The following is a 26,859-nucleotide window of genomic DNA, read 5'->3' as shown; positions in this document are numbered from 1 at the left end:
AATCAATATTGTAACCGGACGATGTAGTGTATTTCTATCAATCACTTTCGGTTTTAGTAGAGAGTTAAAGATGAACTGTAATCTCGGGACGTTTAATTGATTGCAGGAAACAGATTCTCTCTATCTGTTACTGTTTTTGCTCTATAGTAGTAATCCACATTAACACCGGAAATGGTTGATTTACACTACTTCCGATTTGAATATTACCTTCATCAACAAACTCGATTCCTAGCTTCTGACCTCCTACATTTTGGATAAAAATTCATGCTGATCCATCAAGTAGCTCTTGAGATATTTCGTCTCTCGGATAGACGGATAAATTAGGAACAGACACGGGAAATATATAAAGGAGTTTTGGTAAACCAAAGTCCTTAATAATGGCGTTGTGTCAATTAGTTGAATCTGATCAGCCATACTCTTTCGTAGCCTCTAATTCCAGCGAATTAATTTTAGTTTATGTCTATCTTTATTCTTCTGCCTTATTTTATTATCTATTGTTGTTATAAACTCCAACGTAGATAAGTTTATTTACCTCTGCATAATTCTCCTTTGCCCAAATGGACCATTCTCTGACAGAAGTTGATTTCTTTTCTTCTTGTTTAGCTTTTTTGGTAGTTACTTTTATTTGTGATGTTGATGTTGAAGGCACTGGTGGAGATTCCCCTACTGTAGCCTCATACCCTTCTTTTTCCTCAACTTCTTCAAAATCTGAATCACTATCATCTAAAATATACAAAGGTATATTTCTGATGAATGCTATAGGCATACTGAATATTTAAGAGATAAAAAGTATATTACTTTACATCCGTGTAATAAATTGTAAAAGAGAACATTTGCAGGATTTCCTCGCCTCTTCCTCAATGTTTCTTCTTCGGCTACGCTGCTAAACGCGTGGCTTACTATTTTTTTTTTTTTTTCTGTAAAACCCATAACTCAACTAAAATACCTATTAAAATGAAAATCAATTGAAGTTCACTCCACAATTCCACGTTTATTAAAATATTCAACATATTTTACATTTGCTACCTTGTTTGAAACACAACTTTCTACAATTTAGACATTCATAATTAGCAATATATGCTTCCCATACTTTCAGTACATTAAACAAATGTAAAACGCTTTCCAGCTTAGTTGCAATTTTTGAAGAGGAACATTTTTATTAATTTTGGCCATTATAACTAGGAAGCGTGAAAAGATATTACATTGATTTTCATCATAAAAGGTATTTTATTCATATTATTGGATTTTATAGAACAAAATAATTTCATTAACATGTCACATTTAGCAGCGTAGCAAAAAAAGGAAGACAAGGGTTGAAACAGTAGCTAAAATATGAATCTATATGAAATATATACTTTGTATAACATGCCAACCTTGCTAAAATTAGGTACAAGGTAAAACTGTTCATATTCATTACGTACCCTATAGCATATATTAGCATTTAATATATGTTACAATTTATTACAAGGATGCAGAGCAAGATCTTTTTTGACTTTATTTAAAAAAGTTACTTTATTAACTAAAGTCTTTCTTTGGTTGTTCAACACGCTCCCTACTGCATCTTAAGCAATTTTATTATATTAAATGTTTATGTAAGTACAAATACAATTAAACAAATTACACTTTAAAAAATGGTTAGAAATAATCCTATTTCCAGATATATTACACTTAAAAATATGCGCATTTACTAGTTATACGTCCCGAAAAATTTTTATTAACTGTACGTACAAAATATTTTTCAGACAGTATAAACTCCAGTACGTGGTAACTAGTTAAGATAATATCATACACAAAAATGAACATGAAGCGTTTAATGATGTAATGACACATCACAGACTCCTTTCTAACAGGACCTACCCCAATAATATTATACAGCTTGCAGATTTTATGTTTTCAAATAAAATTCTTGAATCTATTTTAATTGTAGGATAATATTGAAATCTTACATTAAAAGTTAGCTTCTGATTACAATGTATTAAATTGAAAGAAGTCTTCATCACAAGTTTGACATGGAACAGGTTCAATTTCTACTGTGAAATATTAACGATGAATAATATTTCGTTGATAAGAAGTAAACAGCCTACGATCAATGCTTGTTTCTATGTATATATTTTTCACATGTATAATCTTACCTAAAACAACTTGATTTTTCCACATTCCTTTTGAACGTCTTCTATTTCTCTGCAGTTGAGATAATAGTAATCAAAATCAAACGCTATCTTCTTGTGTTGGTTAGTTGATTTGAAATTCAGTGTCCTGTACAGCGCCGAGGCTATATGAGACGTAAATCTACAGTTTAACGTGGGATCCAAACCGCATGAACTCTCACCGGGAATTCAACTTGGTCTCCCGCGCCGAATGCGCGTACGATAACCATATAGTCACGAATGGGTTCCTATCTCCTTGTGGTAACGAGCTGGCAACTACGCTTACATTTGGTCTACCAAAATTAAAACCTGTTTGCAACGATGAAGGTTTCTTTACGTCTGGTCGATCAAAATGTTAAATCTGGTTTCAAACCTATAAGAAATCTCGGAAATGAAATGAAATCTTTCAGTTTACCGTCCCATGACTATGCTCGTTAGGCTGAGGGAGACAATGATTAAGACAAGTGAATAACGATGGAAAAACTGGTGGAATGAGTTAAGTGGGAGAAAACAGAAGTACCCCTAGAAAATTTACGGACATGACGTTGTCCATTACAAACTTACTTGGCCGGGTATCGAACCAGGGACCCCACGTACCAGAGGTAAGCGCTTTATCACTGATCCACCGTGCCCCCCACAAGAAATCTCGGCTACAGGACTGACTTTTGGAAACGATAAAGCATGAAAATAGACCCCAAGATTTTGAACAGTGAATACCTTATCTTTTACTCGTCAAGTAGAACAACAGATAAAACTCATGCAAAAAGGACAATGTATTGATTAGGGTTTCAGAAAGGACAAGGCAAAGAAAAAAGTTTCAGAACGAACTCACACTGGATTGGAGACAATGATAGTAGCTTAAATAGAGTAGAAGTTACGATTGGTAAGACTCTGAAAAAAAAAAAAAAAAAAAAAAAAAACCCACCGGAAATGTACAATGTATTTCAATTAAAAGCATTTTTCGAGCCTCCCTAACACCATGAGGATTTCTTTCGCAATCAAAGCCACCACTGCCTACCATGTGAGAAACGAATCCTAAACAGTTGATTTTTTTTTTTTTTAAGCATCCCAAGATTATGCTCAGAGCTTAGATAGACATGATAATGATCCTGAACGAAATGATGGGATAAAGAAAATAGAACGGAAGAACCCCGAGAAAACTCAAGCAAACTGTATTGTCCACCACAAAGCCCACTTCGTGGAGCTGGCATCAGACTAGGACTCCACGCCGAAGACATGTATACTAACTATATAGCTACTACCAAACTCATAAATGGAAAGTAGTTGTATTTAGAGATGAGATGAAAGTAATTTCTGACACGGATGTAGTGACGGCCGTGTAGACGTGCACGTGAGCGGGAAAATCGAGTGTGCTCGCACTCGCCATACAGAACCCACACTTGGAACTCTGCTATGGAAGAAAGATAAGCTACATATCCTGCTTGCATCTGGTCTTCATTCCGAGGAGTATGACAAGCATCCCAAATATTCGTGATGTTAATGTCTTTATCTTCCGACCTTCTCTGCACACGTTGGCGAACTTCATCTTCCAGAAGGATAAATAGCATCTCCTTACCGCCAGGGCTAAAACATGCTCAACTCAGTAAACGCGTTCTACTCTGTCCTGCAAGCTCTACAAACCTAAATACTATCGAGCACGTGTGGGACATGGTAAGACAGTACCTGACCACCAGCTGGATTCAAGGAATGGCCCGAACCAAGATCTACAAGAAGCACGAGTGTATAAGGGCGGGCTTTAGGGCCTAAGAGAATGATAGGGGATCTTAAGTTTTCATTGAAAATAGTACAACTTAACTGAAGAACGATAAATTTGAGAAGAAAGGTACTCTTGGGTCGAACAATGATAAATTTAGAGGGGGAGAGAATGGTAGATCTGTGCGTGCGGGAGGTTGCACCTAAGCCCCTGGGAAGGATGGGTACATCTGAAAACAACCATGAGATACTATACCCACGACAGACATTTGCATCTATACAACAGACTAGCCGCTTAAACAGCTTGTTGTGCAGCTGTTCGGGGTGATTACGTCTATTATTAGGGTAACTCAAGCACTGTATAACAGGGTGCCCTAAGTATCGATCGCAGTCTACTAAGTCGACTGACAAGTCATCAAAGGTAGCCCCGTTGATCTGTGTTGATCATTGTTATAGTTTTATGATTTGCTCAAGTGAGCTAGTGAACAGATAAGTAGACTGTCAGCGATTTCTGAAAGAAAAAGCAGTTCTCAATCCTAAAAAAGAATGGCCACCTCTGCTGCATAACACGCTCCGGATGGTGCAATGTAAGTTCTTACTTGCAAACTTTAAGCCAGATTCATGAATTCCTATGGTTGTTCTTAACTGCGTTTTTACTGGTTTATATTTATACAAACGCAAAATTACTGATGACGGTTAACATACCTGAGTCTTTAGTTTGTCTTGCTGTGGGCAGTTGTAATTCATCGTATTTAGAAACCATACCTTCTAAAGACAGTTTAATATCAATAGCTCTTTTCAATTGATCAGAGCTTCCTGTAAAATAAAATCAGTTTCTTATAAGTAATCACACATGTCAAAGGTATGTTTAAAAATCAAACTCCTATATTAATACAATTTTACAATTACGACTAATGGAATGAAACAAACTAAGATTCTTTTTGAAATGTCGCTCGTTTGAAAATACATTATTAGTACTAGTAGTTTGAAAATACATTATTAGTACTATATCAGCGATAATGATGTTGATTTTTAAAAATAAACTATAACTTAAATAAAATGCCTTAATGATGTAATGCGATACATTATTAATAATTAAAATTGAAATTGTAAGAACTGGAGTACCCAAAGCTGACGACAAATTGCCAATACTTTTTAATGATTCCTTGTCATCTTCTTCAAGTATGTATTTTTTAAAAATTCAAATCTTATAGAACTACATATTTTGATCAGTTTCCTGTAGACACAATGTAAACATTTTTTAAATCATCGCTATGAAAATGTCTTGTCAAAACAACTGCTTTCTCTACAGTGTTAATAAAAATTAGTGTTAGGTTTGAGCAACAATTTAGAAACTGTGTTGCTTTAATCAAATCACACTCTAAAACCTGAATAAATTTTTTCTTACAATTTAGTTTCAAATTTTAGCATATCACACTACATCAGTGGAAAATGGTTCTCAAAGTTAAATCATTTCAAAAAAGACTCGGATATACGAAAATTATAGTCTCTTTTCATTACTGTAATATACAAGGTGGCCCAAAAGTAGGTATACAGAGGCACCTAAATCTTAATTACAATTTTCAGGCGTGCAAGTGTTCGAAATGTCCTCATTCAATATTTCAGTGTTCTTCAAGCCTACCCAGAAGGCTGCGACACACATTACGATAGAAACTTTTGTCCGAGTCAGTACCTTACCTGTGTCCGAACCTGTTTTATCAAATTTGTCCCTGATACGATAAATTCTTAAACGTGTTGGTGCATGCTCATAATGTACCGACATGCTCACAAGCAAAGGGCGCGATATCGACTCGAATTGCGCAATAAGAGTTACATATACTGAAAGAGCATCAGATACTTAGTAAGTTACCAAATTATTTGCTGCAGTCCGCCAGTAGGGAAAAAGTTATGGGACTGTAAAGTTCAGAGCCTGGCGTACGAAAACCACACAAAACTTAGCATTTGGCTTGTTCCTCTTTGTATTGACAAGAGATAGTGAACTCTAACGTATTTCCATCACAGAACATGATGTTTGACATAAGAAAATCTGTATGAGAAGAATTGTCAGTGCTGCCATCCATAGAAATTACAATGTTGCCAGAATAAGAATACCTCGAAAAGCTTACAGGGAAATAGTACGTTCGGGACTTTCGTTGCACAATACGAGTTATAAAGTATATTTTGAAAGAGCACCAATCATGAAGTGATCACGTAATTAGCTGCAGTCCGCCAGTAGGGCAAAATTATGGGGCTGCAAAGTGAACATGAGAGTCTATGGCAAACAGAATGAATAACCTGTTTGTGTGTGCAATAGCAAATGGTATTGGTTTGGTAAGGGGAGATAGTTATGTAAATGACAGTGTTAAGCCACACAATTGATATGAAGAGCAGAAAGTATCGAGTGATCCAAACAAAAACAGTTAGTACAATATGCACATCGATGATAGCCAGCGACGCGCAGTGATAACACGTTTATGTGGTAAGGGAGTCAAAACAGTACTGAATTCGTGTCTGGAATGCTTCCGGTGCGATGTCCATGTATCCCGTTTGGATGATATATTACGGCGTTGGATGATATACGAACCGAGTTTTACGATTCGCGATGCTCAGCATTTGTGTTGTCTGTCTGTCGGTATGCCTCACGATAAATGCCCAACGAACAAACCGATGCGAACCCGAATGACATTTTCACAGGTTTATCATGAGGTCTACTTTGCGAAGCATTTTCATACTAGTGTTCTCTTGGTAGCTTTTGCACTTCTGTTGAAATAACATTATGGAATGTTAATAGAAGTATAACTACTTTGATTCTTACAAACTAAATAACGTATTATGTAAAACGTAGTTCCGTGCGAACCACGAAAACATGATGTCAAAACACCGTTGTGTTCACTCTTTCATTCGCTGCAAACCAAGCTTTTCGCGGTGTTCTTATTCGGGCAACATTGTAATTTCTATGGACGGCAACACTGACAATTCTTCTCATACAGATTTTCTTATGTCAAGCATCATGTTCTGTGATGGGAATACGTTAGAGTTCATTATCTCTTGTCAATACAAAGAGGAACAAGCCAAATGCTAAGTTTTGTGTGGGTTTCGTACACCAGGCTCTGAACTTTACAGTCCCATAACTTTTTCCCTACTGGTGGACTGCAGCTAATAATTTGGTAACTTACTAACTACCTGATGCTCTTTCAGTATATGTAACTCTTATTGAGCAATTCGAGTCTCGATATCGCGTCCCTTGCTTGTCAGCACTTTTCCAATAGGTTTTAAGATACCACTTTCTTTGCTCTTCATCCAAGTTACCAGCTATCTCATTCAAGAAATCGAGATATGTGAAAAGACAAGGAGAAAAGAAGTTACAAACAACAAATTATGGCAGTACTATGACTGTATACCTACTTTTGGGCCACTCTGCATGGAAGAGTCAGATGAAACGCAATGATGTTGAACACTTAAAACTTGGTGACACACATTTCTATGGATGCTTTCACTGTAGCATTTCTACATCTGTAAGCGAAGTCAATATAGATCTCTATTTCTTTACTCATTTCAAGCATGGCTCCTTTGGTACTTTTCTTTGACTCTTCAGAAACACGCAAGTCGCTGGGTGATTTGATCTGAACGCTGTATCTTCTATCGGTATTTGTTAGACCGGTATATGCTACGAAATTCTGCTGCAAGGATTGCAGTATGACCAATTACCAACAATAATCAAGTGTATTTATAAACAGAAGTTCCATAGTCATTAAGGATATAACAGTTAAGCCTAACATGGTCAAATACTTTTATCCTGCAAACGATACAAATATTTGCTTCCTTGATTAACCTAGGAACACGTAAGAAGCACCTATCATACACTTGTATATATATATCTCAAGATCAGTTACCATAAATACTACACATGGAACAAGTCATCTATGATGAGGTTCATTTAACTGCACTCAATGAAACAAGTCCTTTCAACACAATGCTCAAACGAATCTCAAACTTTCTTACCTGATGCTTTTGTAATAATACTAATCCACTTCTTCACACATGGAAGGTAGCGATTTGTGATCAAAGTATACATATCACGTATATTTTCTATTACGGCTGCATTTTCTTCAGTTTCTTCTATCTTGACCGGCTCTGTTTAAAAGTAATTTTAATTAAGAAATCATTATCTAGAACAACATTCGAAACAAAATATTGCTCTTAATTTACACAAAAATAAAGTAATAGAAAAGACGTGACCATAGGAATTTCACAAGTCAATTTTCAAATCAATGAATTGCACAAGGTCCAGTGGAATGATCCTTCCTTAACATTTGCAGCCTTTTGACAACCAATTCGCCTCAGAACCTACCAAACTTTAGGAAATGAATTACACAAGTATGCAGTAAAATTAACAAAGGGAGATTTCAGCACGAATCAGTGTTTAAAAGTCGAGCAGGAAGAAGACAATGTCATAATTTTTAAAGTAATATGTTGACTCCTCATTTTTATCAATATTGTGAGATTTCTTGTTTTCCTTGCGTACTACGTTCTCTGTCTAGACACAAACTTCTTTTAAATTTCTAATCTTACTCATAGATATTGCTGTATATCCAGGGTGTTTCAAAACAACACAACAACGTTTGGGAGGTGATTACTCACACCAAGATAAGAAGAAATGTATAGACCAACCTGGGTGCACAAATGTTTCCTTTCGGAGTTATAGGCTGCCGAAAACATGAGCAAATAAACTTTAAAGGTCCATAGCTCCAGAACTATGGGATCTACCGAAGTCGGGTCAAGACTTCATTTAGGAACTGGTATATGCCCTATCCAAATATCCATGTGTCAAGATCCTAACATACTTACGCAATAATTTTTATAGAGGCAGTTTGACTACGGGCATATAATTTGAAGTATTCACCAACCACCTCTACAAAATTTTTTGCGTAAGTACCGCTGGATTCTGAAACATGGATATTTTGATAGGGCATAAACTAGTTCCTAAATGAAGACTTGACCTGACTGCGGTAGGTCCCATAGTTTTGGAGCTATGGATGTCTAAAGTTATTATTTTTTTTTTTTTTCACGTTTTCGGCAGCCTATAACTCCGAAAGGAAGCATTTGTACACCAAGGTTGGTATATATATATATATATATAATCTTGATTTGATATTAAGTTACTTGGAACAAAAATATTTATATAGACTCACAATATATACACAAAAGACTTTTCGAAATGAAATAATGATAAATTTCTCTTGTCACAAGCGGTTTGTTCTACGTATTCTGCCGGAGAGTTATGTTTTGCACCAACAGCTACAAATTCGCCTTCATAGAAACGGAGCGTACCAGGCTTGTAAGATCTCTGGAGTGATAGAATGGAATGAATTTGTTGCAGTATTCAAGGAATGTTCACTGAGAAGACTGAGCATAGCTGAGTTTTGTATCATTTTTGTTGAAAAATACATTACGTAGTGTAAGAAATATAAGTTAAACAATAACAAAAGAATACAATTACGAAGGATGATTTGCTGAGCGGCACTAACAAGGGAAGTTCGGGACAAAGCATTTGTCTGCAGTGAAACTAAGCATGCCATTTGAAGGATCAATTCATGCTGATTATAACAAGCTAATAAAATTACTGTACGGTTGAGAACTGTTCGAGAGGTTTAACTTGGAAGTTATATGAAAAAATGAGTATATGCACATTTAAACGCGTTAAGTACAAAATTATTAACAAAGAATATTGACATACGAATTGAAATCTATTGGAAGTAACAGAGAGAAAACTGTTTTGCAATAACTAACGGGTTTGTTAGTTAAAATTAGTCATTATACTGTTGACAATAATGATAGGTTAGAGATGAAAATTGATCACTGGTGTTCTTCTGTTCTATGAAGAAAAGACCCAGGCAAAAGATTCCCTTGCACCATGACCGTTTTATATGTGCAGTTGTGTTGCATACGTCAAGGGAAAAGTTCGCATAACCAAAGCGAAAAGCAAATTCGACAGGTGATTCAAAAGGTATATAATTTGTTCGGTAACCTGCCTTGTGAAACGCAAACTGAAACAATCCAATGTATTGCGGTAATCGAAACTGTTTCATTAGCATGGACAGGAACTTGATTGTTTCGTTGGTACATCATAACGTCCGGATTAAGAAGTTTTGATATTATGTACAAACCTGCCATAATCTTTGATTGGTTGGAATCCAAACATATCAAACGGTTGTACAAATCATGTGCAGTTCTTTGGTATATACTCAACCATTATGTCTTTGCCATTCGTCATCCAACTTGCAATGAACAATTTGTCTGTGAATGGACCCCAGTGATCAAGCAGTAGCAAGTTCAAACTATCAGGCACCGCCATAGGAGAGAATACTTAACGCGTTTAAATGCGCATATACTCATTTTTTTTTTTTTTTTTAATATAAATTTCCAAGTTGAATATCTCGCACAGTTCTCAACCATACAGATATGTTATTATTACGTTGTAATTAGCATGAATTAGTCCTTCAAATGGTATGCTTAGTTTCTGTACAGGCAAGTACTTCCTCCCGAACTTCCCTTGTAAGCGGAGCAGACCAGACTGTTTTTACAACACATGATAAGCAAACTATCAAAAACAAAGTAACAATTTATTCCTCAGAATAAATGATTTGCACCGTTATCTAAGGCTATGTTCACTTGGACAACCCTTCAAGGGAAAGAAAATAGCATACTTTTTACATAAATTTCTATTACAGTACATACATTAATTGAAAAATACATTACCTGGATTAAGTTCTATTGTAATCTTGTCATGTCTACTTAACAATCCAAATTCTCTCATATCTATGGCGTCATCTTCACTGTCAGTTTCATCCGAACTTTCGCCATTATTAGAAGCAACGTTTATACTATCACCACTGCCTTGCACACTTTTTTCTTGATTACTACTACATTTTGACTCTGGGACTTTCTTATCTTCACTTTCTACTTCATGAGATTTCGACGAAGTATTTTTCGTGTTGCTTCCATCAGGACAATATGAAGTTTTTTTGCTTACACTAGGAACTGATTCTGTAATGAAAGTTTGTTTGCTCGTACTAGGTACAGGTTCTGCGTTTGGCAGTTTTGGATAGGAGTCTGATTCATCTTCTTTGTCAATAACAAAGAATTCTTCAGGACGGGGCAGAAGAATAGAAAATCCATTGCTCATTGCTGTTATCGTCTGAGACATTTCTGGTTGTAACTCTGAAGAAAAAAGCATAAAATCACATTGTGACACTTATGAATATCACTCTACAGAAACCTAAGGTACAGTAACAATACAGGACATTCACACGTGAATAACCAAGTTGTTTAATACTGTTAAAAGCATCTGTTTGAAGAGTGGTAATTAAAATAAAGAATATTAACCTCGTTTTTCTCTACTATGGTCTAAATTTAGCCGATTACAGAGGCTAGTTCTTTTCTATTAAACTTATAATATAGAATATTGTAACCAATTGTATTTGTCATTTTGACGTAAATAATAATAATAATAATAATAATAATAATAATAATAATAATAATAATAATAATCCTATTTTCATGCGTTATACACTATTATATTATACTATACATTTAATTAATAGAGGAAGTAACAGATTTATACTTTGTACATTTTTAATCTTTGTATATAATTGAATTTGTACCTATAGAGGAACTGGTGTGATAAAATCGCTTATTTCCGCAATTAATCGAATATCATATTATATATATATATATATATATATATATATATATATATATATATACACTCAACCTGCCAAGATAGGCTTATCAAGACATCTACTGGAAACTAAATATTTCATAAACAAGTTAAAAATACTTCACAAGTTAAAATAATTACATATGAATCATATTTTACTAGACCCGGGAACCCGGAATTAAACCAGGATGTTGGCATGTTTGATAAACTTTGGGATCAATAACTAAATATGATAAAACACGGAATCAACACTGCCAGGAAATAAAAACGTTACACATTAACGTATTCAGGGGTTTCTTCCACCGATGAAAAAGAAATATTGACTCGAGATGTAGGAATGTTGTAACAAATGGATGAAAGAAAAAAAAGAGGAGTCCTGTATACTAGATTATAATTTCAGAGTGTTTTCATTAATTGCGCTAAATATGACAGGTAATATTAATTGATGGTAACTTGGTAGTAAACAAAAGAAAAATATCAACATTAGGATAGTGAAATAGGAAGTTTTTGGAATACAACATTACAAAAATAGGAATGTAACTAGGTGGATTTTGTCGAATTTTCTTACTCGTAAAAGTTAACAGCTAGAAGTTATCGAAAAATTTGAGCGTATATATATATAAAATTAAAAAAATATATTTAGGTTAATATTTTATTTTACTTATTATTATATATTAATACAGAAGTACGTAAACGGAAATGAATACGTTGATGTTTTAAATTCAAACATTAGAGCCTGAGATGCTCAGTAATTAGGACGCTAGGCTGTCCAAACACAACAGGAGTTGTGGTGCGGTCCGTATGGTCTGAATGGCAGGGCACAAACATCAAAAGGGAGAGAATGTATATCTGCCTAGGAACTGGAATAATGTACGTAGTGGTTACCGTATCAGCACCGTACACCGGAAACTCGGGTTCTAATCTCAGTCCAGTCTTACACAGTTTCACCATTTGTATATTTACAACACTAGTTTCCGGTGTACGGTGCTGATTTACAATAATTTTTTATATTATTTTATCTATTTTTGTTTTTTGTTTAAAAATTTCCTAAACAAATTTAAATTTGTATCGCAATTTATACTTTTTGTATAGCATTTTTGCTACGGAAATTATTTATTTTACTGTCTTACATGGACATGAAATAATAAAAACAAAACGAACACGCATGATAATGAAACGTGACATACAGAAAAAGTGGTGACATTATTATTACTATTACTAACTTTCGCCAATTGGGCTTTGTGATAGGCAAACATCATGTGCGTGGGTCTTCTCGTGGCTCTCCCACATTCTTCATTCTAATATTTCATCCATTTCTGACCACCATTGTCTCCTATAGTCTACACGGTATAACCGTGGGATATAAAACTAAAAGATCTAATTTCATTTCATTTCATTATTACTAACTTTTCATTCTACAGATAGCTTAAGATGGTATTTGGTTTTCAATGTGTTCATGAGGTTTTTATCGAGCACTGAATCCGTAACGTCGTCAAGAAACGGGGAATTGGCATTATGAAGCCCACGAAATTAACCTATATATATATATATTGACAAAACACTAACTTAATTTCACACAGTGTTAATTTCCTAATTCATGACGTATACAAATGATGTCCTAACCATGCCTTTCCCTTTTTTTTGTTGTTGTTGTTGTAAACCAAACGCTAAATTTCTTTCGCCAATAAAAAAGAAGCGGACGTAGAGAAGAAATATCTCTGGACCAATGTTATATAATAACTATGTAGGCATATCATTTATGAACTTCTTACCCCATATGTTGAAACAATAGAGAAGAAATACGGCTGAAGTTCCATTTTTAGTTACTTATCTGATTTCCGAAAAGAAAGCTGAAAAAATGAAATGAAATCTTTAGTTTTATGTCCCATGGTTATGCCGGTTAGGCTAAAGGAAATGGTGATAATGAGAAATGAGTGAAATGGTGGAATGAAGAAAGTGGGAGGAAACGGGACAACCCCGAGAAAACCCACGAGCACGGTGTTTGTCCACCACAAAGGCCACACGACGCGAGCTGGGATCGAACCAGGGACCCCAAGCACTGGAGGTGAACGCTCTATCACTGAGCTACCGCGCCCCCGAAAAGAAAGCTGAGGTCTTCCATTTCGGAAGTCCATTGAAACGCATATTTTTCATATGTTATAAAACGTCGATGAGCACACAGTCTCTTTGTCGTCAATTTTAAGGTCAGTTTCCGGTAATATGGTGCGCGGTCCATAGTGACTTGGTATGTATTACTGAAAACCAGAGATACTTAGAGGGAAACGTCTAGTTTTCAAGGGCAAATTTATCACAACTATATGATATCACGAAGAAAAAAAAAACTATATTAAACTGTTTTCTTGTAAAAATACGTTTCTCAAATTGGTAATAAATCATGATCACAGATGAATGCACTTTATGACGGAACTTTCGTTCCGATTACAATTCTGTGATTTTATGTAGCAAACTGCGATGCGATACTGCGTTAAAAAAACGCTGATATAAAATTACAGAGAAACATGTATGATTGTTCCTGATGTTGCTAGTGAAGTTTTTTTTTTTTTTCATATATGTAGATAAACAGTAGTAGATAAAATGAAATCGTTAAGTTTAATGTCCCATGGTTATGCCGGCCAGGCTAAAGGAGATGGTGATGATGAGAAATGAATGAAATGGTGGAATAAAGAAAGTGGGAGGAAACGGGAGAACCGAGAAAACCCATGCACACCGTTTGTCCACCACAAAACTCATTTGGCGCGAGATGGGATCGAACCAAAGACTCTATGCACTATTATCGATAGATGTTGCGACAACGGAACAAAAATGAGAATGGATTAATTCGGAGGAGAAACTTTAAAAATAAATGCAGAAGCATTGTACTTTGCACTGTATTCTTTACATTATGTATTAACCTCTATTGCTGTCATCTAACAATTAGTTTATAGTTTCTAAAATGGAGTATTCCCATAGTAGTTTGGCTGTATTATAGATCATGACAACTACTTTATCCCGTATCCATCTTGTTTACCGGATCTGGCACTATGAAATGTTTTCTTTCTTTTTTTTCCCCAGATGGTTCGTCGACCAGTTTCGTATTACCATATTCAACACCCTACCAAGATATCTGTAGTTTGATAATAGCACGCTGCAGGCTATAACACCGAAAATAGTATCAAATATGGCAAGAATTTGATTATTATCTACTGCATGACAAAGGGTGCACACATCGAAGAATGATGATTAGAATATTTCAAACGCAGATAGCTTCTCTTCTGTACAAGACAGTGCAGAACTGTTTAATTTATTTCTGAAATTCCACCAATTTTTAACGAATCTATATATACTTGATACTATCAGGGCCTACCGTGTATAAAATACACTTAAGTTAAATCTTACAGAGAAGCGTAAGATATAAATAGTGTTCCATCCTTTCCAGTAAATTATTCGAGTGAAGTGCGTTAGTTGGCATTCCGCTAAAATAAATAAAATTTCAAACGATTATCAGAACAGTGAAACAACATAAAAAAGAAAAACAAACTATTCCCAAGTACCAAACGCAAAAAGTTGTAACTTGGCAATGACGTAATCAGCCCTACTTTCATTGATCTTCTTCCAAACATACAGTTATAATACCACTATTTCAATATCCAAATAACAAATTTTAACTCATGCGCATTAAGAATAAAATAATATATACACATTAAAAAATGACTCGCAATATTATACCATCCACCTCGGACGAACACGAAAACAAAAAACCATGTGATAACCGTATCCTATGACCGAGTAACTCACACAAATGTCACATCATTTATATTGTACAACATTACGCCACCAATCAATAATAATACTTAAAACCATGAATTATCAAATAAGCGTACTACCACCACCAACTCACTGTCAGCGAAGATAAAAGACACTACCTCGAATTACGTGTTAATTTGGGATAAAAACGTTTTCAGTAGTTTGGGATAAAAACGTAAAAACGGGAATAATACGAATTAATGAATAAAACACAAAATTAATCTTTATATTGAATTTCTTTTAACACGAACAAGTTGACTGAAAACAAACTATTAAAAAGTTACTTTCTAGAAGTATGCATTCACTGAACAACAAAACACTCCCACAAAATAGGAGGAAGAAGGTACGCAAGACTTAAATATAAAGTGAATAGTTTAGACACTAAGAGGGTCAAGCCTCCCTACCCCCCCCCCAAAAAAAAAAAAATTATTATTATTATAAATATTTATCTATATTTAAAAATTTAAGAATAATAACGTCAGAACCAATAACGAACTAGACCCAATTATTCAAATATGAATACAAAGTTTCCAAAACTTAAGTTTATTTGGTTCGTTATAAATACCCAAAACTGTGTTCGCTAGCTAATTTGGCAAGCTAAAGCAGTAGACTAACGATACATTGATAAATGATATTGCTATCACTATTATATATAACAAGGCATAGTATCCAATACAAATTCATTTATACTGAAACAAGCTAGCATGACGAACTGTACTGAAATAAGGAAGAAAAATGTAAGTGCTAGACCGTGGGGACATGGACGAAATATCGCACCTGTCGAGTCTATGGCCTATCTATATGTATATCCATATGAAGTATACAAATTTGAATATAAATAATTAAATATCTGATACGATAAATAAAATTTTTAACGTATACTTTCTTTTTGGTACTATTTAATCAGTTTGAATAACACGAACCCCATCCTTATCTGTTCCTTATTTGTGATCCTCGGTAGCTCACCGTTCATTTCCTGTACCGCTTTTCTTAGACGCTCTTGTAATAAATTCTGCTTCCTTTGTTCTTCTTCTTCCTGTCTCCTTCGCTCTAGCTCGGTTTCTTGTATTAAATTATTGAAGTCCACCTACAAGACACATATTCTAAACTAAATATGCTCCATATATATATATATACACACACTATATTTTTCGTATATATATATATATATATATATATATATATATATATATATATATATATATATATATATATATATATATATATATATATATACTATGTTTTTTCCAAACTCGATAGACACAAATTTTGAGAAACGGTGTATATATGGGATACTTATGTTTTTTATGCTACCAATCGAGCTGTGAAATCAGAATTGGCATAGCTTGATATATGCTGTGTGTAGAGGTTATGTACAATAATAACAAAAATGCAATTCCTGTAAAAAGGATGTTTTGTGCTCTATCGAGTTTTGAAAAAACGCTCCTCATGCATATTTATATTCAATTTAAGGCTAACATACTCATTAAAGCTTATTTTGCAAACGGTGCAATGTTACGAATACAATGGAAATAACAAACAATTTATAGAGAATGTGGTGACATTTTCAATTGCGTAGGCTGCTCTACACTTATGACTGAGTACCCTAACTTTTTATTCTCCTGTGGCTAAGCGGTTAGGTATCTTTTGATATGTATAATGATAAAAATCCAACTTGGGGCGCGGTGGCTCAGTGGTAGAGCGTTCACCTCTGGTGCTTAGGGTCCCTGGTTCGATCCCAGCTCCAGCCAAGTGAACATTGTGGTGGACAAACCCCGTGCTCGTGGGTTTTCTCGAGGTTCTCCCGTTTCCTCCCACTTTCTTCATTGCACCATTTCACTCATCTCTCATCATCACTGTCTCCTTTAGCCTAACCGGCATAACCGTGGGACGTAAAACTCAAAGATTTCATTTCATTTTTTTTTTCAAAATTCCAACTTCTAACCATGTTAAAAAATAATTTTAAACAGTTCAACCGTTTCCTCATATTCATCATTTTATGATTAGAAGATGAGAAATCAAAACAGAAAATTTCCTCGTTTCCCTCTTCAGAAGCAGAATTTTTGAACCATTACTTTCTCGGAGGTTCTACAGAATTGTACTCGACTAAACTTGGGCTTAAATGTCATAGGAATAGACACCAAACTATGGATTCGATATTAATCTTGGGCAATTTGGACATTCCATTATCCAACCCTTTTCATCCTCATGCCGATGGGAGCCGAACGTGGACTTCAACAGCATCAGAAGTGACATTACTCATCTCAGTGCCCTCGAAAACTACGGGTTCGACATTAATATGGATCGCTTTTAGATTATTTTTACATTTCCGTCCCTACAGGTGCTAGGACTGTCTTTCCCTAGTATTCTTAGTATTCTTTTTCAGATTGTAAGGCATATGTCATTAAGTTTGGTTATAACTGTTCCAGGCGTTCCAAAATTATGCTGGATATATACTGGGTGTTCGACAACTCGCGCACCAACTATACACCACTATATAGGGGACATCAAGACAAGAAAAAAAGTAATCTGCAACTTTGGTCAGAGATATTAAGTGCCGAAATTGTGGGAAAATGAATTTGAGAGCTCTATATCACCACAACCCTGAATGATAGAGCGAATACGGCATGGTCACGTCAAAGACTTCAAACCTACTCTATTCAGAAATGTGTATGTCGCAATTCTGAAATATGTGCGCAAGGGATTCCCTAAAGGAGGTGGGGATTCCCCGGAAATTATCTGAGGAAAACTGGGTCGAAATTAGCATGTATAAAAAGACATGTTGATAGGAAACAAGTATTCGGTTGCTGAACAACGATATGTCAAAAAGCTGTACGAAAATTTAAATGTGTGTGATGTTATGCGTGGTTGCATAATTAACAGTAACTGATAGAGCATAAAGAGAAATTAATTCCATCTCAGTGGCGCTCAATTCTGAAAGCCTAATGGTTCGCTCATGCAATGATGAATTGTATGTACATTAGAACAATTACAAGAAGAAAAACACTACATTGACTGGAAATAAACAACAAAAGCTCCATGAAGATTTGATAGTAAAGAGGCGGTCTAATGTGATTGAAGATGCACGTGTTGATGTAGGATATGCTGTGTATGTATCGACAATTCGTTCTTCTGATCGTAACAGTGATAGTTGTTATGCGTACAATGTACAATTACAGAGTTTGCCCAAGTGGGCCCAGCCCGAGAAAACTCGGTTTTTTTTTTTTCGGGTTGGACCCGCCTGAAAAAAAAAAAAAACACTTTAAAACCCACCTGGGTTTTTGAACTTTTTGTTAGTGTATTATTGGTACAACTAAGGTGATCACATTGAAAGTGATCTTTATCAGATTTTAGACTTTCCTTGGGAGAATCAGGTGCTTTCACGTTAAGGTATGCAACAACATTCAACATGAGACCTTTATAAAGTTCTGAATGCACTGAATGAATTTAAAAAAGCTTAACCTGAGATAGTTATAGAACAATTTAATGTATGGATTATGCTTATAGCCTATTCGAAGTAAAATATGCAGTGTTGTACTTTAGAAAATACTTTCCGCAAATAGTGTTGTGTGGTCTCGGCGACACCGAGGGACGTTATCCCTCATACGTTTGATGGGTTTAAGGCCATAGGTGCCGGTCTAATAGTAAATATATAAATACATTAGTAAAAGTATTTGTATTATTTCTTATGTTTGATGTAAAACACAAGTATTCTTCAGTAAAATTTGGTTTTCCAACAACAACAGTTTAGTTCAGTCATTTGTTGCTACTCTCCAAATAAGCATTCTGTAGAGTCAACACAACCAATAGCGTAAAGATTTTTCTCAAATTTAAGAAGTTTAATGCTCGGAGTTCCGAAGATTATGGAACGCTTCTATTTCAAGAGCTGAATTTAAATTTCCGTACTAGTGGAAGTTTCTATGTTCAGTAAAGAAACCTGTAGTTTCGAAAAAAAAAATCTGCCCGGTGAAAGAAGCGCTCGGGAAATTCCCGCAATTGAACGCAGAAGCATCGGAAATGAATGCTTCAACAATAAAACTACATGTTTTACGCTGGAAGATATTTAATTTCATTTAAGACATTTTGGAACAATTGTTTTATAAAATATGAATTATATATTTGTTAATTGTTTTAAATTAATTTTCAGGAAAGAACCGTCTTGCAACAAGTGCTCGGCAAATTCCCGTAACTGAAGATACAAGTTATCGGAAGTGAAGTTCAACAGTAAATACATTTATTTTACGCTGGAAGATGTTTATTTCATATAAGACATTTTGAAATATTTATTTATTTTATACAACATGAATTGTATCTTTGTTTTAAATTAATAGACCCCTTTTGATATTCATATTTGGGGAACTTCAGTCAGGCTTCTGGATGACTTGATCTACATTTGTTCGTTTGTCTGCCAAGTTCCTTCATGGCTAAGCGGTTAGCGTACGCGTCTTCGGGGTGGGCGACCCGGGTTCGATTCCCGACGGAAGCTCATGTGGTTCGGATTACACGTTATTCAGTACGTCCTGTCTCATATAGCCTCGCTGCTGAAAGGGACGTTAAACGCAAAATCAACTCAACTCGTTTGTCTGCCTCAGCTACACACACTACAGGGTGCTACTACCGGTCTTTTAAGTTAAAATTTTCAGAGTACAAGCACGAGACACACTAGATTTCCTGTATAGATTTTGGCGGCATACCAACGTAAAATTTCAAAATGGCGGTATTTTTTTTTTCTTTCAAAATAGCAAATATCCACCTACAGAGCGCAATTTTCAGTCTTTTAAGTTGAAATTTTGACGGTGGAAGCATGAGATATGCTACATTTGCTGTACGGATTTTCTCGGCGATCCAATGTAAAATTTCAAAATGGCGGCCACTTTTTCAAATCAGCAGTGAATAGAAAATTGTTGCAAGTTGTGATAATGACAATCTTGAAATATAAATCACATTTTAACACGTTTAATCCAAAGACATTGAAATATATCGAAAAACCCGGTTAAACCCGAAAAAAAACAATTAAACCCGAGAAATCCATATGGGCCCAGGTGGGTTGAACTTTTTCAAAAAAGGCCGTTTTTTTTTTCAAACCCTGTACAATTACCTCTAAGTTGTATCTGCTGGTTGTTAAATGAAACAAATAATGATCGCCGAACACTTCCGTGAAGCACTTATCCAGAACGAAGGACAAGTTAGATTGCTGTGTTCAACCTGAATTGAGCACTTTCCTCTAGAGAGGGGTATTTGACGTCTGGACTCGAACCCATGTCCTTGTATAGTATGAACCCAATATGTATAGTATAGTATGAAAGTTCACGTCATACATGTCATAAACCGGAGAAAACTTATCACAATTTAATGGCTCCGCCGGACAACGCTGAAGTAAAAACACACCAAGTTTGCAGAAAGCGAAACAATAAACTACATTGTGGTGCTGTATAGGCTTACACTTTTAAGCTCATGCCACTAGCTTTTCAGGGATACCAACCTCAAGAGTATGAAAAACGAACTGATCCACGCGGTGGGGTATGTTGTTTGCTACGTTGTTCTGTTTAAATCTTAATCTGACAGAAATTGTCCTTTGCAACGTTGTTCGACGGAGCCATTCAATTGAATCCGTCATTGCAGAAAGGGCTTAAGTCCAAAATTATTACGGAGGAATGGAGTTTGACAAATTCAACAACAGACATCGACAGACATCCCATACTTGTGATTTCAGCAATATAGCCTTAAAAGCTGTAATCACAAATTTGGGATGTCTGTTTGAGGGGTTTAAATATAGGAATTGTTGAATTTGTCGAACTGTAATCCGCCTTAATGATAATGGACTTAAGCACTTTCTGCAATGAGCGATTCAATTATGAGAGTGAATTTGTTTATTCTATACACCGTCCGATAAGAGACGGTCCGGATATGTGGCGACAGAATGGAGATGTTAACAAATAGAAAATGGTTATTGTACTTAATAATATGATTGGTAGTATAAAACAACATCTCCTCCGTCTTCTATGCTATGGAAATACAAAGCCATGTGTTTGCTATTGGCGGAAGTGCGGCTTATACACACTGTATTTACAGAAAGTATACGTACAATACTGCATGTATACAAATGTCAGGTCATTATACAAAATAATCTATGTGTTCAGCACACGTGACAATCAGGAAACGAAATAGCTGATATTGTAAAAAAGTAAAGATAATTGCATGATATGTACATCATTACCTATGACGGCTACAGTGTTATGTCTGGGGAAAAAAGTTGTTCAAGTGAATCATCTGATGTTAAACTAGCGCCAATTTTCAAAATGTCCACCCTCCATCCTTATACACGACGTTGCACACTGAAGAATGCCATTTTGTGTATTAGATAACATGTGATTATCAATTGTGGTAACAGCAGCATGCAATGTGGCAACTAGGTCTTCTGCAGTATGTGGTGGGTCACGATATAATACGGATTTAATATGAGGCCACAAAAAAGGGGGTAAAATCAGGAGAACGTGGTGGCCATGCAACGGGACCACCGCGACCAATTCACTTATCATGGAATCGACCATTCAATCATGCTTGAACGGCAGCAGTGGAATGGATAAGCGCGCCATCGTTTTGGAATCGCATGCCTTGACGATGAAACAGTGGAATATCTTCCAGGAGGTTTGGCAGAACGTCTTGAAGAAATATTAAGTATCCCTCTGCTACGAGCCGTGCAGGGAGATGGTAGGGTCCAATTACATGGTTTCCAAGCATATCAGCCCACACAGTGACACTCCATCGAACCTAATGGCTAGAGCTTCGGGTGGCGTGTGGATTTTCTTGTACCCAAATGTGGCTGTTATGTGTGTATGACTAAAAAAGCCGTCGCGTGTAAAAGTTCCCTCAACCTGTTCACAATATTCGTTGGACAAAGTTAGGATCGCGACGGCTTTGTGCTCTGATCCATTGATAAAATTCCATTCGAGGCTCATAATCATCTTCTGACAAAGCTTGCACTGAAGGTAATGAAACGCACGCCAATCATTATCCCGCAAAGTATCCCAGACTAGGGAATGTGCCATACCTAATTCATGGCCTATGTCACGCGTACTGGTAGTTGGAGTTTGTCGCACTATATCACCAATACGGTTCTCGACGTTTGCTGTACGACGAGTACGGGGACGACCTGTGTCAAGTGCTAGGGAAGGCATTACACTGCCACGTTCTTGTAATATTTGGTCCAACCTTTGAAAGACATTCTTATTTGGGTGCTGACAATTTGCATACCTCTCTGTATACACACGAGAAGCTGCTGTAGCATTTCCGTGGCATTCTCCAAAAATCATGTACATATCACAATATTCATGGACCTGGTACGCCAATTGACACTATTTACAACACTTTCTCATACACGCTTTATTTACGTTTGTTCAATCGCTAGGTAGCGATGCTGAAGTAAGCCTCAGGCTGGCAGTATTACTTTACAGCATTTCACTTTCGCTGGCAGTAGTATTGGCTTCACTAATGAAAACACTACCCGCACTTTATTCCAGATTCAGAGAGTTCACCACACAGCAAGCATAACTCACAGAGTGGAACACACACGATCAAGCCGCATACTAGAGCGGCACCAAGGGTTGGCAAGTTAAGGATGAGAGCAGCAAGGAGGTGTACACGTCATGAAACATTCACGATGGTCACGTGATCGATCAGTTTGATCACAACGAAATTACAACGAAATGTAAAATAATACTTGGAGACATTACCTACTGAAATAAAGCAAGAATTAGTTAATGATATCGAACAGTATGGAGAGCCGTTCGGGTGTCCTGAACCTTTTGGGTTTTTGTGCCATGCCTAAAATATCTACAAAGTTTGAGACTATGCTACAGTCTAGTTGAGGCGTCACAAACTATAATACATTCAGATATCCCCTTGCCACAAGTGTTGCAACAAGACGAGACGTATTTCAGGTCTTTCTCGAAAACAAGATGACATTTTGAAACAAGACACACATTTCATTTTTAAAACGAGACATTTTGGTGTCTCGTGTCGTACTTCGTTTTAGAGACAAGAGACGAAGTACGGGACAATATTTTATTTTTGAGACGAAACGAGGCAGCCTAAATTTTTTGCCTCGTCTCGTCTCGTGGCAACACTACTTGCCATAAACTCATTACTTCTTTTCTCTTGCACACAAAGGGTACAAAAATGAACGTGGACGGCAATGATATTTCAAATGGAAATCTGTATATAGTAATTCAATGATTGTCTTGTATCCGTGTTGTATAGTATCCCTACAACTTTGTATAACGCAACCTTACACACAACCGCCATCATGCTATACAGAGTGGCTGCTAGCTGCCAATGAATTACTGTGCAAACAGTCGGTAATCAGCAATGGAAATTTAAATTCTGCTCGCATAATGTACTGTCCAGGCATCAGTTCATGCCGAAACTGTGCGGCGATGGTTGTTTACTTATTAACCCACAACAGATAGCCCACACATAGAGGCCATATTACTACATTGTATATACTATACCAACAATAATACCAAAGGAGATTTGGGAAACTATTGCCCCGGGCATGTTTAGCTAGCTACAATTCCAGCATTTACAATTACGATTGAGGGAAACCTTGCAAACACCATAGTTAGAATGGTCAGTAGTAGGAATCGACCCCACAATCTCCCAAATGCGAAGCAAACGCTCTACTAATAGAATTAACGCGCGCTAGATAATATCATCATACACAGCCTACATCCACACGTCATCCTCAATCACATTAGACCGCCTCGTTACTATAAGCCTTTCATGGGGTATTTATAATTTTTTTCCGATCAGTACATGAGGATTTGGATGGAAAAAGGGCCCGAGTTCAATGGAGCTCTTATGAAACTCAGCCCCTTTATCCATCCAACTTCTCATATGTGTTTTTCTTCTTGTAATTGTTCCAATTTACATACAATTCATCACCGCATGAGCGAACCATTACGCCTTCACAATTGAGCACCACTGAGATGAAATTTATTTCTCTTTATGCTCTGCCAGTTACTGCTCGTTATGCAACTACGCTTAACATCATATGCATTTAAATTTTCGTGCAGCTTTTTGACATATCGTTGTTCAGCAACCGAATACTTGTTTTCTACCAACATGTCTTTTTATACATGTTAATTTCGACCCAGTTTTCCTCAGATAATTTCCGGGGAATCCCCACTTCCTTTAGGGAATCCCTTGCGCACACATTTCAGACTTGCGACATACACATTTCTGAATAGAGTAGGTTTGAAGTCTTTGACGTGACCATGCCGCATTCACTCTATCATTCAGGGTTGTGGTGATATAGAGCTCTCAAGTTCATTTTCCTATGGTTTCGACACTTAATATCTCCGAAACTAGTGGCCTCTGACCAAAGTTGCACAGAACCTTTTTTCTTGTCTTGATGTTCCCTACATGGTGGTGTATAGTTGGTGCGCGAGTTTTTGAACACCCAGTATATCAAAACACTGTACAGTGTTTCAGAACGACACTGACAACATTTGGGAACTGATTCCTGACACGAAAATATGAGAAAAAAAGGAAGTTCATATGGACCTATGGGAAGAAGTGTTTAGTTTCATGGTAAGAACATGCAAAAAGCTACATTGTAGGACGTGTTATTTCGAACACGAGAAATCGTGGAGTGGCGATCCACATCAGCGTAAAGAAGTCAGATATATACCATCCAAAATCGCAAAGCGCGTTATTCCGAACACAGAACCATGGAGCTGGCATTCTCTAACAATTCCAACTTCCTGCTGACATATTCCGTATTCACTGCTGTACAGGTTCACCTTTTGCCTACTTTAATCTACCTTTAAGTCGGAGCATATATGAGAATTTTCCTTGGAGCTTGTCTACGAATTATACCCTCTAAGGAATTCTTTGCATACATATTGAACAATGCTGAAATGATGTATGTGCAGCATATGCATTTTTGGATAGCATATATGAGGCGCCTAGTATCAAATGAAGCCAAATCCATTTTTTACCGAAATTGAGTTTTATATCGCTTGTTATATGTTTGATCTAAAGGAATTCCATGGAAACAGAATTTGATTTAAAAGCTTAATATTTCATACTAAAAAATTAGTTCAAATATGGGACTTTGTACGCGTGTATATGGACCTTCACTGTACGTTTTGCGAGATCATTCGAAACTAAGCGAAATGGATGTGGTGGATTTTGATACTAGGCGCCTCATATGTGACTTCCTTCACACTAATATGAACCGCCATTGCATGGTTTCTTGTGTTTGAAATAACGCGTGTGGCAATGTAGCTTTTCCACGTTTTTGGACAGCCCTAACTGTGAAACTAAGCAATTTCCCCTAAAGGTTCACGTGAACTGTTTTCTTATTCTGGTATCAGGAATCACCTCCCAAACGATGTTTCGGAACATCCTGCGTAAGATAAAGTAAGCAAAAAAAAAAAAGTATTAAGTATTTTGAATATTTTTCTAAGATCTCAACCTATCTAAAAGTGGATGTAAAGTTCTGATTCTTCAGGTTTACAATTACATATGACTTGTATCACCTTGTACAATTGTTTATAATTCTTTTGCACTACTGCTATAAGCAATTCAGTATAAATTTATTTGCTACTAGAACATCTTTTATCACTATCATGTTGTAAAGGACAAATACACCCAACGTTTAATGCACAGAAGGATACCAACGGTAGTGACATGGTACATATAATGTGCTTTATGTCTATTGTGGGTATGTGAACAGACTGGCCCGTTGTCCAGCGTGGTTCACACTGAAAATCTACATTACTTTCGCCGACTTTCCCTAAATTTCCATGACTACGAAAGTAATTTTTCCCTGACCTGCGATATCGCGGACACTATCATTTATGCTTAGGAAAAAAAAAAAAAAAAAAAAAAAAAAAAAAAAAAAAACAATTTCATTAAATTGGTCTCCACCATCCCTATAGCCGTCCAAAGTATTCCTTTTTATTTCTTAAATACAGTACAAGCTTACTTTCTTAGTGTATGTAAACACTTATTATCAGTCACACTTTCTGAATTTGGAATACAATAAAATCCTAGTATTATACAACATGATACAGCTTGGTATTCTAATTACACTCAAGCATAAACAAGTAAAACTACATATCATAATTTGATTATCTACAACCTGCAGAGCAAATTTAATTTCTTCTTCTGTAGCATCCGTATTTTTCATACTTTTTATGAACAACTCTAACCTTGTTAACATCGCTTGGGTGACAGGAACTTTCTGAATACTTTCCTGAAACATTTCCCTGCCTTATTTTGATTTCATTGACTTTCAAGGTTAGTGTGACCCTATCTAGGAAGCTTTTTAGTCATTTTCTTTATTTTCAAGACAACAGAAGTCGAATCCAGACAGCTCCACAAGTTTCTTGAGTTGCGCGTACCCTTTGTTTTCTATACATAGTTTAACATACTTTTCATTCCGACGAACAGCTGCATCATATTACT

The 26,859-nt window shown here is 36.1% G+C and overlaps 1 protein-coding gene across 2 annotated transcripts in view; it reads right to left on the bottom strand.

Annotated features, from left to right (window-relative positions):
• LOC145666822 (UV-stimulated scaffold protein A-like) overlaps positions 1-26,859 on the bottom strand; it is a 60,191-nt gene that overhangs the window by 22,700 nt on the left and 10,632 nt on the right. For both annotated transcript variants that reach the window (XM_081734391.1, XM_081734390.1), the window contains exons 5-9: positions 16,351-16,471; positions 10,620-11,081; positions 7,863-7,994; positions 4,566-4,676; positions 533-723 (exon numbers count right to left, since the gene is read on the bottom strand). In XM_081734391.1, the coding sequence (XP_081590517.1) occupies positions 533-723; positions 4,566-4,676; positions 7,863-7,994; positions 10,620-11,081; positions 16,351-16,471 (1,017 nt within the window). The remainder of the gene's footprint in view (positions 1-532; positions 724-4,565; positions 4,677-7,862; positions 7,995-10,619; positions 11,082-16,350; positions 16,472-26,859) is intronic.

The sequence above is a fragment of the Thermobia domestica genome, chromosome 12 (genome assembly GCF_964235325.1).
Source record: "Thermobia domestica chromosome 12, izTheDome1.hap1.1, whole genome shotgun sequence".
In the NCBI taxonomy this organism is placed as follows: Eukaryota; Metazoa; Arthropoda; class Insecta; order Zygentoma; family Lepismatidae; genus Thermobia; species Thermobia domestica.
Note: the sequence above shows the minus strand (reverse complement) of the source record. Positions and strands in the feature narration are given on the sequence as shown.